Below are 11,884 nucleotides of genomic sequence, written 5' to 3'. Positions count from 1 at the left end.
GAGAGTGACGATGACGAACAGTCGTAGAAGGAAGCGAAAGTAAACACCCGGCCCGAGAGTAGATCCGCCGGGTCGCTCTGACCCCTCGACTGTCTTTCTTTCTTTCTACTGCTCATTCTCCCATTATTATTATTGTCCGCTCAACACCAATTGCTGAAAAATTCACTCTGATGGAGCTAGACACACTTTTTGCGCGTCGGTGAACCGAGTCTATCCTGAGTTCTTCAGCCCAACGCGAGAGCTGGACCACGGCGCATCATGGCCAGCGCGACCCCGTCTTCCGATACGAAACGCACCACTCCTGCAGTATCTTCGAGTTTGCGCCAGAGTCAGACCTTCCGTCCATCTTCCCCCCAAACACCACAACAGCAACTGCGCTCGGGTTCGTTCACCAGCACGTCCCCGGGCTCCTCCTTTCGAAACGAAGACGATGCGATCATATTCGAGATAGGCGCTCGGTGGCTTCGAGCTGGATTTGAAGGCAATAGCACCCCGATGTGTGTGCTAGGTTTCGGGCCTGAAGAATCAAGGAGAGCAGGAGACTACAGGGGCTGGATCGAAGGCAAGGCCGGCGCGGCACCGCCGTCACATCCTGTCAATGCCGAGGACTGGACGCGCACATATGAGTTATGGAGACCTAATCTACGAGATGTCGACCTGGGGCTTGTTGAGGACAAGATCGAGCGCCTCTTTCGGGATACCTACAATCAGTACCTCCTGACGGACGCAGGCGTATCCCGCCTGGTACTGGTGTTGCCTTCTCTCATTCCGCATCCGCTATTATCGTCACTCCTATCGACGTTGTTCAGTCGCTGGCGCTTCCCTTCAATCACTCTCTTGTCCAGCGCCACAATGTCGGCCACGGCTGCGGGATTACGGTCCGCACTGGTGGTTGACCTTGGGTGGGCAGAGACGACTGTGACAGGAATCTACGAATACAGAGAAATCACGACAAAGCGAAGTATGAGGGCTATGAAGGCCGTACTGCAGGAGATGGGACGTCTTCTCACGCGCCTGGCTTCGAGCGACCCAGAAAAGCCCTCGGCGGATGAGATTTCAGTCGGGTTCGCATATTGCGAGGACGTCACCAGCCGATTGGCATGGTGCAAGAGCCAAGCAGGAGATGAAGCGTTGGACGAGCTTTCCAGCAAGACCGTCTCGATTCCCTCGCCAACCCATCCTGAACAAGAGTACACGGACGTGCCGTTTTCGCGTCTCGCTGAACCCGTTGAGAAAGTCCTCATTGCACCAGGTGTCCCAGAGGATGAGTTTGATGACGAAGAGAATTCGATACCCTTACTTGTCTACAACGCTCTTCTGGCATTGTCGCCCGACACGCGTGGGACATGCATGTCGCGCATTGTCTTCGTGGGTGGAGGTGCTCGAATCCCCGGAATTCGACAGCGGGTTCTTCATGAGGTATCCTTGCTGATTGACCGGCATGGCTGGACTCCAGTTCGAGGAAAAGCCCTTGAGCGCCAGCGACAGCGGCTACGCGAGCTCAGACTGGCTACGGAGAAACAAGCGTCCAATAGTGAACCGGAGCGGCCCGCAAGCATTGATGCATCATCGTCCACTGATGGCGAGCGACCAGACCCTTCGAAGGAAGAACCAGAGCTCGACTTCGTGGAGCAAAAGTTGCGTAGACAGAACAAGGACATTCCGGTCCCCATCCAGGGCGTAATTCGTGAGGTCGAGTCCCTTGGCGCTTGGGCTGGGGCCAGCCTGGCGACGAGCCTGAAGATCCGAGGCATGGTCGAGATCGACCGCGAGAAGTTCTTGCAGCATGGACTCGCCGGTGCGACTCGGGATTCGGAGCCCCCGGTACTTGATCGGCGGTCGGGCCTACGAGCAGGTGGTGACCGGTCCAGCTGGACACTGGCAGGCTGGGCTTGAAAGACTATCAACATGTACAAAATGCGCTAGTGCAACAATTAGATACCCTTTTTTATCTCTACTGTCGTGATTGTGTTTCTAGTAAGTAGGCCATGAATGATCGAAACTAGCCTCGGCCCGGCAACGCGGGGAATAACTGTCCGACACCACGAACGGCACTTCATCCATTCCAGCTAACAATGCCCCGATTCAATGGACATAGCGACATTTAGTCCACCCCCACTACGTGCACCAGCGGCATGCGTGGCCTGTAATAAGAAGAAGGTAAACCGACAACCAGTGAAGCATTCTGGCTGGCCCATACTGATCTATCTGCACGACAGGTCCGGTGTATTTTCAACGGAAGTAATCGGACATGTATGAACTGCCAGCGGCATCAATGGCCTTGCTAGTATGTAAGACGACAAAAAATCAATCAGCGGATCCAATGAATAACGTTCAACTAGTCAACGTGAACGGAAAAGGAAACGGGCCCAGACCAGCGCTGGCGACCACAATGCCGAGAGTCCTCAAGAGGATAGACGAAGACGTCGAATGACCTGGACAGAATCTGGGGAGACAAACACGCCAACTGAAACTGGCAGGGCCTCTTTTGTCTCTCCAGGCGAACCCAACTCGACAAGTGGCGGCCATTCCTTACCATCCGCCGAATGGACAAGAAACAATGATGCGCCACGCTCGGACTCCAATCCATACTCATCAGCCCCGAGCTCAAGTTTTATGGCTCGATCTCGTTATTTTGAAGATACAGTAGTAATCAACGAAGATCAAGCGAGATCCTATCCAACTGGAGACGCCGACGGACCAACAGAGGACGATATCCAACTGCTCCGACTGCAGGGCGCTTTTGACCTTCCGCCGCGATCCATCCGCGATGGACTGATCAACACTTTCATGGAACGATGCTCGCCCTGGATGCCGATTATTGAGCGGAGCTGGCTGGAAGAGAGCGGCGCCCAGAAACCGTCGATTCTCCTTCTCCAATCAGTCTTCGTCGCTGCCAGCCGCGTCACCTCTGCACCGTCTGTGACAGCATATGCCTCCACCCGGCAGTTTTACCGGCGTGCAAAGGCGCTGTTTTGGTCTGGGTACGAGAAAAACCCGGTTACTGTTGTTGCAGCAGTGTGCATTCTACATTGGTATACCCCCGAAGGTCCTGAGCATGTTTCCACCAACACCAGTGGCTTTTGGAGATATGTGGGTGTAGGCCTGGCTCACCAAGTTGGTCTGCATAAGGAACCGACCAATAAACGAGACGCTGCATTAAGACGCAGGCTATGGTGGACTTTGTTTGTAAGTTCAAGCTGCTCTTGATAATTGCCGCTTACTGACTGGAACAAGGCTCGAGATTGCTTGATCTCTGCCGGTCAAGGTCGCCCTCTTGCAGTTGATATAGAAGACTGCGAATTAGCACCACCCTGTATGGAGGACTTTCATGATTCAAGTTCAAATGCGACGCTCTTCATTGCGTATGTCGAGATTAGCTCCATTCTCGGCCACCTTACTCAATGCTGTCGGCGCAAAGTCCTCACGCGCCAGGTACGACAGAACATGGAAAATCGTCTTTATCGCTGGATAGGGGACCTTGACCCATCTTTGCGGCTATATTGTGGGTCAGGAGGAGAACGAGGGCCTGTTCTAGCTTCGTACAACTTTGAAGCTCGCCAACTTCAAATTCCGTACCTCACTTGTCTGGCCATCATGTTTCGGCCCAGTCCCGGCAACTCGCCTGCACCAGCAGTCGTCCTTGCGTCTTCGATGGTAGCAAGGATTTTTGAAGATTTTCTTGCTCGGGACGAGATTCAGTTTCTCGGACCCATATTCACATTCCACCTTCTGGCAGCTGGGATAGGCTTGCTCTCGAGCAATGGCACCCCGGTGTTATGGGAGCACGCGGTTGGCAGTCTGCAACTCATTTACCTGTCTCTTGAGGAACTGTCCAAACGATGGTCCTCTGCGAAAGGCAGTCTGAGGGCACTGAAAAGTATTGCTGATAAACAGCAAAGCACAAGGGCAGACATCGAGTCATCATCCATAATGGCTCTTCCCAGGGAGCAACAGCCCTTTTTTGACGGCTTCGGCTCTAGCCTCTCATGGGCGTGGGAGTATTATATGCCTATGGGAACTTCCGGTCGAAACGAAGAAAATACCGGTGTAGTACTCCCCGCAGCCGGGACCCTGGATCCTAGTAATATTAGCGAACTGACCGAATCCCGGGCGCCGGATGCCACTACCATTCCTGCGTCGACAGACGATTACCGGCCGCTAACAACTATCCTGGACCCGAACACCGGCTTTGCTATGGGAGATATGTCCCAGGATATAGCTAGTGATGGCTTCTTTCATAATCAATACCAGGGAATGGGAGACTGGCTATTCAAAGACTTGGATTGGAGTGGTGACATTACTTGGTAGCTTAATTACTAGCTATTCTGCTCTCTATTCCAGTCAACGTATACCAACTACCGAAAATTCCATGAGAAAAAGAATGCTAGGTATTCCAGATAGACCTTCATACTCAGGTTTCAGCTAACCGTGGCCCGAAGCTATTGTGAATTTCGGGTCATAGTCAGCAGTGTGCCCTGTTATCCTTAACTCCATCGCGGTTTCTCCTCCCCCACTTTTCGGCACTCGGCGTTTCGGTACAAAATCACAATCCGGGGGACGGTTAATGCGGGGGACAACGCAGTAACCCAGAGCAACCTTGGAACTCACTTATTACACTCGACGATTTGCCATATTCTGAATATCTAAAATCCTATTTCGTCAGCAACCGACACCATGACAGATATCCCAACCTTTCGCAACCTCTCTTTAGAGAGACGCGGCAATGTCTTCATCCTGACCATGCAGAAGCCCCCGGAGAACCGACTGAACTCGTGGTATTGCCAGGAGATAATTAGGGCATATCGCACCGTTGAAAAGCTCCTGGGTCCGAATTCTGAGGGTGCGGTGATTACTCGAGGAAATGATGCCAAGTTCTGGTGCACGGTATGAAAGTCTCCAGCCAAAACGGCCCGGTCCAAGTAAATCTGACAAATTGTATCAGGGCCTGGAGCTGGACGAGTCAGATAAAAACCCATTCGCTAATACAGATGGATTTTATCCTGTCAGTACCGCTATTTCTTGAAAGAGATCAACGATAAATTGGAGTTTCATACTGACATATATCCAGCTCCTCCACACCATCCTCGACTTCCCGTTCCCCACGATTGCGCTTATTACAGGACACACCTTTGGTGGCGCCTGTCCTTTGGCATTGGCGCATGACTATCGCATCATGAACTCACGACGAGGTTTCATCTCAATGCCCCCCGTGAATCTGGGCCTGCACTTTGACGGCATTGGTGCCTTGCCTCGACTGAAGCTGCGTCCGCAGGTCGCCCGCAAAATGCTCCTGGAAGCGCACAAGTGGACCGGCAAAGAAGCCCTGGAAGAAGGTATTGTGGACGCCGTTGCTGAGCCTGAGCAGATGCTTGATGCTGCTTTGGAGCTCGCGGCGAAGTGGGCACCGAAGGCGAAGATGGGGTAAGTTTAAATCTTTTGTTCTTCAACGCGACTTCAGACTATGGAAAGGAATACTAACTTGAAATCTTAGGGTATATGCCTTACTTCGACAGGAGCTCTGGGGAGACGCAATCAAGAAATTCCAGAGGATTAGCTATGTTCACAGCCGGATGACCTCGGCCCCGGCCAAGGTCAAGATTTAATGGTACCAGACACTTGCTGTATATAAATCATCAACTGTGCTCTCTGTGTTTTAAGAACAAGTCCGCATTCCCACCGAGAATAACAGGCGTTTGCTAAGTAACAGTTTATCCTGCCCATCCTATATTGATGGAAAAAGTGCATGCAATCTAGACGTAGCTGCTATGCAAACTGTCTATACGGAACATGTGCAAAATCTACAACTTGCTCTTCTTATCCTTACTCCATACCTGCACTTCAGGTAGCTCCCGATAATTTGGAGGGAAGAACCTCGGACCCAGAATCTTCTTCTGCACCTTCCCAGTCCCCGACTTGGGCAATTCACCCTCGACCACTCGCAGGATAGTTGGCATCTTGTACCCAACCAATTTGTCCCGAAGATCTTCCCTGAGCTCTGAAAGAGTTAGAGTCTTACGGGTAGTCTTCTGATCCGTCTTCAGGCTGATAGTGGCCGCAACACGCTGTCCGAATTCCTCATCTTCGACTCCAACCACCATGACTTCGGAGACATAGTTCAGACCCAGAATTTCGCGCTCAATGTCAAGAGCAGAGATCTTGTAACCACCTGACTTGATGATATCAAGTGAGGCGCGACCAAGGATAAAGTAGTATTTCCCTTCACGACGTGCAATATCTCCCGACTTGAAGTACCCATCTTCATCGTGCGCATCTTTCGTTGCCTTTTCGTCATCAAGGTATCTAGAATAACCGGTCAGAAAAATAGGGAATTCCAATAAAACCTCATTACTCACTTGGCAAATATATACGGACCCTTCACGAGGACTTGGCCCTCGTCATCGAGCTTGAGGGAGACTGCCCCGGAAACGATGCCGACGCTATTCAGCGGCGTGCCTTCATGATTCAAAGGTGTCTTGATGACGGCTCCAAACTCAGTGGAACCATATCGAGTCAGAATTGGATCCTTTCGAATTTTCCGCCAGAACTCAAAGACTGGTGTTGGAAGTGCAGATGTACCGCAGAGCATAACCCTAATATTCCGCGCACCAGCGTCATACTGTTCCCGCACCTCAGGAGCTTGATTGGCGATGTTCTCTTCGTAGTACCGCATCATGCGCATGTAGATAGTAGGAACCCCAGAGAAGAATGTAAGACCTCCCTTCCGCCAGCGCTCCCAGGTCCACGCCGTGTCGAAGCTACCGCTGCGGAACTCGATGCATGCACCGGCCGTGATGAAAGGCAAGAAAGTCAGCCCGACACCTGTGGCATGATGAACTGGAACCACGTGAAGAACGGTGTCTTTTTCCGTTATACGATAATGGGCTGCGTCTGCTTCTGCGTTGGCTGTGACATACGTGCGGCGGTGGACGGCGCCCTTAGGTGGGCCAGTCGTGCCCGAGGTGAAGATAACAACGCTCGCGCCGTTCATGTCCGGGATGCGGTTAGAAGAGATAACAACGTCATATGCTGGGAGAAGTGTAGGACGGAAATAGGATGCGATCGGAGAGAAGCAGGGAATACGGATTCCCTTATTCTCGCCCATGGAGTGCACCACGGACTGCCCTAGAGTCTCGCAGGTGGTGCTAGCCACAAGAGCTACACATTTTGCCTTTAGCAAGAAGTACGAGGCTTCATTAACAGGCAATGTGGCCGCTGTTTTTGATCAGTCATAGCTTATTGTGTGGCTGAAGACACTTACCCATGGGCACCACTGCGGCGCCGACAGCTAGGATGGCAATGAAGCCAACAGTATACTCATAGCCACCTGGCGCTATCAAACCAATATACACCTCTTTGTCCTCAGCCAGATCCTGACGAGCCTTTGCACTGAGTGTCTTTTCCAACTCATTGCGAACTGCCACAACATCTGAGAGCACGTGGTGGTAGGTTCTCTCGATCCCGGCGTTCACGTCGCGGACTGCAACAGGCGAAGGTGACTGCTGCGCGTACCGCAAGAGCTTGTGAAAAAAGGGAAGGTTGGGCAAAACATTTTCGCCCACATGTGAAGGCACGAATAGAGTGCGGTCGCCCATATTGTTGCTTTTGTCGCGAAGCAATTCGAGTTTCTTTCGTCTTCCCCGCCTTAAGGATGGCTCGTTTGCCCCCCCCTCTACCCCGGGCGAGCGCATTGGAGTATATAACTGACTCGGTATAAATCCGCTTACCAAGTAGACATCCAATCATAGCCCAATATTTGACTATTTCATTCGGCTACTTCCCCACGCTCTCCCCCGCGTGGGAGTGGGAGGCCGGCCGGCATTCGGCACTCGCTGATTTCTTGCAGCTCACTACAATTAACCAAGGCGGTTGCAGCGAAAGCGGAAGGTTTATGAAGCAGTCGTGTGCCCCGAACTCGGGTGATCGTCTTCTCCATTTTTATTGTTGTGATTTGAAGGACTGAAAGCGCCCAAAATGCCGGACTTCACTGATCGCCTCCGTCCCTGCCAGCCCGACGGGCCAACAACACTTGCTCGTGAGCGAGAGCAGTCTAGTGTTTCTGTGAATGAGCTGGCACAACACTTACTCTCAGCCGACGGATTTCTGGAGCGACAGGCTAGAGTCCTCCCAGTGTTGCAGCAAGAACCACTATTCTCCAAAGAAAAACAACAAAACTTGTCGCGACCCGAACGCTTCAAACTAGGGCTGGCGCGAGCGAAGCTGCTCCGTCGACTGGCAGACAAACATGCCTGGAGTACTGTCGACTATAAAATGGCTGAATACCTGGTGGACGATGTCTCACCATATTTACTACAGATGGAGATGTTCCTTACCACAATCCGCGAGCAGGCAAGCGAGGAGCAGCGCGCATACTGGCAGCCTCTGATTGAGTCGTGGAAGATCTACGGCGCATACGCACAAACTGAACTCGGCCATGGCAGTAATGTTCGCGGACTGGAGCTCGAGGCGCGATGGGATAGTCGCACCAAGGAGTTCGTGCTGCACAGCCCTACTTTGACAGCCAGCAAATGGTGGAATGGAAGTTTGGGCCGCCTTGCCAATCATGCCATTGTCGTTGCTCAGCTTCTTCTGCCTGAGCCAGGCTCTCCAGACAAATATGTGTCCCATGGGCCTCACCCGTTCATTGTGCAAGTGCGAGATATGAAGACGCATCAGCCTCTGAATGGAGTCGTGATTGGGGACATCGGACCGAAATATGGATATATCACCATGGATAACGCGTATATGCTGTTCGAGAACTTCCGGTTTGTTTTCAAGGTCTCCACCGACCAAAGAAACTTGCTAATATCATGCTGTTAGAATTCCTCATTCTGCGATGTTATCCCGCTATTCCAGTGTCAACCCTGACACAGGTATCTACACGAAGCCAGAACAGCCTGCATTGGTTTATGGATCCTTGACCTACGTGCGCGCAAACATCGTTCACCACGCGCGACTCGTCCTCGCGCGCGCGGTGACCGTTGCAGTGCGCTACACCGCAATCCGTCGACAATTTCAAGACCGCGACGGGGACAAGAAGGGACCAGAAATGGCGGTCCTTGATTATCCTACCGTCCAAATCCGCATCATGCCTCTGCTAGCAACTACTTTTGCTCTGCATTACACCGGCCAGGCAATGCGGACAGTATATGAGAACACGCGACATGAGGTTGAGCAAGGCAATTTCCGGACACTGGCGCATATGCACAGCATGTCTTCTGGACTGAAGAGCCTTTGCACAATGCTTGCGGCAGACGGGATCGAGACGTGTCGGCGTGCGTTGGGCGGACACGGCTTTGGTGGTGGAAGCGGTCTTATCCAACTCAATAATGACTACCTGTCTAAGCCCACGGTCGAGGGTGACAACTGGATGATCACTCAGCAGGTGGCTGCATATCTGATTAAGAAGATGACTGCCGCGGCCGAGTCGCCGAATACCGCTACTGCTGACGAAACAGATGCGCGGTTCAAGGAATTCATTCGAGCGCGAAGCAGTGCAAACCCACGCCCGGTTCAATATAATGTTTTGAAAAACGATCAAGATATTGCCAAGAGCTTTGAGCATCGTGCCACTGCATTGGTGTGTCTACAGCGATTCAAGTCGAGGATGAGGAATCCGTGCTAACGGGATACAGGCATATGACGCATATGAGCAGCGAGTTTTAGAGAAGAAGAACTGGAATGAACTGCTAATCCAACTGCACAAGCTGAGTCGAGGTAAGATTAAATCTGCAGAATACATGAGCTCTATTGCTCACATAAACAGCACAATCCCAATCGATCTTGGTCTCCACGTTCTTTGAAGCTCTCTCCACCGACAAGAGTCTCTCTGGCTCCAACAAGACCGTGATGTGGGATCTGTACCGGTTATTTGCCCTGTACACAATGGAAAACGAGGGCTTCGAATGTAAGCAGGAACCAAGTGTCCATCATCCTTGCTGCGCTTGGCTAACAATAGCTCGAAAAGTCTTCCGCTGCAATGCCGTCTCCCAAGACGACCTCAGCCGCCTTCCAGCCCGAATCCAAGACTTGATGGCGCGTCTTCGGCCTCACGCCGTGAACCTGGTTGACTCCTGGAAGATTCCCGACTATCTACTGGATAGGTAATCCCCCCTCTCATAGAGAATAAGTAACAAATGAAAAGAAAACTAATGCCTGGAATCATCGGAGCAGTGCACTTGGTCGATATGATGGCCGTGTTTATGAAGACCTATATAACCGGGCTCATCGCCTGAATCCGTTGAACAAGATTACATTCAACCCGAATTACTGGGAAGAGGAGATTGTCAAGGGGAGCGGGGATAATGGGTCGACTATACTATCCAAGCTGTGAAGGGTATTCCCAGATACATGTAGAGGGGGGTCTAAGTAGTTGGTACATCCAAATATGCAAGTCAAAATTATGCTATATTAAGTATGTAACATGGGTTAACCAGGATGGCGCACCAAGGCCAGACCGAACTAATCACTACAGGAGTGCCAGCTAGTCTGTCTTACGCCACCTGGAAATCCAAGAAGAAATGGAAATAGCCTGAAGGGGCAGACAAATCTAGAAGTTGCTGAACTGGTACACAGCCCAGTTCACAACAGGCGGATCGGCAGGGCCAACGATCTGGTAGGCGTCGCGGCCCCATTCAGGCTGGTTGATGGCATCGATCCAGTCCTCGGTCTCGATGACGACGCAGCCGTACTGCTCCACGTACTCGGCGCCGGGGCTGCCGTCCTGCTTCTGGTTGCGCTCCTGCTGCGACTTCTTGGTCTTGATGGAGCCGTTCTGGCCGTCGCAGGTGTAGATCTGCAGCGCAGCCTGGTTCGTGAGGACGTCGACGCTGATTCCGGTGGTGTGGGAAGCCATGGTGATCGCGTTGACCATCGAGTCCGGGGCGGAGTATCCAGCGTTGCGATCGGTGATCCAGCAGGTGTCGTAGCCAGTGCAGCCAGTACCGCATAGATTTTTGGTCTTCTCAATGTCCTTGCCAATCAACTTGGGCTTGGTGAAGTCCAATGCGCCGCCATAGGTGTTGCTGACTTCACAGATCTCGCCAGTGGGGACCAAGATGCCATCTCCAGCGATGTACCGTGTGGACAGAGGCATGTGAAGAGTGGTGTCCTTCAGAACGTTTTCGTTCTTGAAGGCATTCAGGTTCCAATAGAGATGGTTGGCGAGCATGATAGGAGTCTTCTTGGTCAAAGCCTCGGACACAATTCTCGATGTCAGCTGCGGCAGACCTTTGGGGTTCTCCGCGGAGACCTCGTTGTCGACAGTGAAAGTAACAGTCGTAATGACGTCTCCTGGGAAGTTCTGGAATCCCTCATCAAGCAGAGAGAAGGTGATAGAGGAGTCGGTGTGCGGCCCAACCGTCCAATTGCGCTGATCGTAGCCAACGAAGCCACCGTGGAGGGTGTCCTCGCCGCCGTGCTCATTCTCGGGGATGTGGTAGGTGTTGCCGTCGATGGTGAACGTGCCGTTCTTGATGCGGTTGGCATAGCGACCCACCATTGCGCCAAAGTAGGTGTGGTTGGTCTCCGAGTCGTGCAGGTACTCAATGGGATTATCATAGCCCACGAGGACATCCTGGACCTTGCCGTGGCGGTCATTGACCAGCACGGAGGTCAGACGCGCTCCATAGGGAATTGCCTTGACGGTAATGCCTTCCGCCGAGATGGTGTAGGTCGTGAAGTGGCCATCCTCCGAGCTGTCGGAGGACGACGACGCGGGGGCAGCCTGCGCCAGGAGAGGCAGGCCGGTGAGGGCAGCCGTGAAGTAGGGTTTGAGATGCATCCTGAGAGCTAGAAGAGCAGTGACGAAGAGGAACACGACACAGAAGACAGACAGGAGACGGGGAGTGAGGCGAGCAGGACACAGAAGCAAGCAACGGAAATA

At 52.4% G+C, this 11,884-nt stretch overlaps 6 protein-coding genes across 6 annotated transcripts; 4 read left to right on the top strand and 2 right to left on the bottom strand.

Moving 5' to 3' along the window:
- Positions 1-258: 258 nt before the first annotated feature.
- N7474_004193 (putative actin-related protein RO7) lies at positions 259-1,896 on the top strand (the record flags this gene model as incomplete). Its single annotated transcript, XM_057195608.1, has 1 exon — positions 259-1,896. The coding sequence occupies one exon, from the start codon at positions 259-261 to the stop codon at positions 1,894-1,896; it is 1,638 nt and encodes a 545-aa protein (XP_057053004.1).
- Positions 1,897-2,088: 192 nt separating this feature from the next.
- On the top strand, positions 2,089-4,311 carry N7474_004192 (fungal specific transcription factor domain-containing protein; the record flags this gene model as incomplete). The annotated part of the gene is made up of 3 exons (XM_057195607.1): positions 2,089-2,219; positions 2,343-3,189; positions 3,238-4,311. 3 exons carry the CDS (start codon positions 2,089-2,091, stop codon positions 4,309-4,311), a joined length of 2,052 nt encoding a protein of 683 aa, XP_057053003.1.
- Positions 4,312-4,677: 366 nt separating this feature from the next.
- On the top strand, positions 4,678-5,606 carry N7474_004191 (enoyl-CoA hydratase/isomerase family protein; the record flags this gene model as incomplete). Its single annotated transcript, XM_057195606.1, has 4 exons — positions 4,678-4,887; positions 4,946-5,005; positions 5,072-5,424; positions 5,495-5,606. The coding sequence occupies 4 exons, from the start codon at positions 4,678-4,680 to the stop codon at positions 5,604-5,606; spliced, it is 735 nt and encodes a 244-aa protein (XP_057053002.1).
- Positions 5,607-5,801: 195 nt separating this feature from the next.
- On the bottom strand, positions 5,802-7,595 carry N7474_004190 (AMP-dependent synthetase/ligase; the record flags this gene model as incomplete). The annotated part of the gene is made up of 3 exons (XM_057195605.1): positions 5,802-6,303; positions 6,357-7,215; positions 7,262-7,595. The coding sequence occupies 3 exons, from the start codon at positions 7,593-7,595 to the stop codon at positions 5,802-5,804; spliced, it is 1,695 nt and encodes a 564-aa protein (XP_057053001.1).
- Positions 7,596-7,974: 379 nt separating this feature from the next.
- Positions 7,975-10,333, top strand: N7474_004189 (uncharacterized protein; the record flags this gene model as incomplete). Its single annotated transcript, XM_057195604.1, has 6 exons — positions 7,975-8,765; positions 8,821-9,580; positions 9,636-9,717; positions 9,767-9,907; positions 9,968-10,103; positions 10,174-10,333. The coding sequence occupies 6 exons, from the start codon at positions 7,975-7,977 to the stop codon at positions 10,331-10,333; spliced, it is 2,070 nt and encodes a 689-aa protein (XP_057053000.1).
- A 216-nt stretch (positions 10,334-10,549) lies between these two features.
- On the bottom strand, positions 10,550-11,782 carry N7474_004188 (aldose epimerase family protein; the record flags this gene model as incomplete). The annotated part of the gene is made up of 1 exon (XM_057195603.1): positions 10,550-11,782. The coding sequence occupies one exon, from the start codon at positions 11,780-11,782 to the stop codon at positions 10,550-10,552; it is 1,233 nt and encodes a 410-aa protein (XP_057052999.1).
- Positions 11,783-11,884: the final 102 nt, after the last annotated feature.

This window comes from Penicillium riverlandense, assembly GCF_028828495.1.
Source record: "Penicillium riverlandense strain IBT 135883 chromosome Unknown utg000003l_segment0_segment0, whole genome shotgun sequence".
NCBI classification, from domain to species: Eukaryota; Fungi; Ascomycota; class Eurotiomycetes; order Eurotiales; family Aspergillaceae; genus Penicillium; species Penicillium riverlandense.
This window is presented reverse-complemented; position numbering and strand designations above follow the sequence as displayed.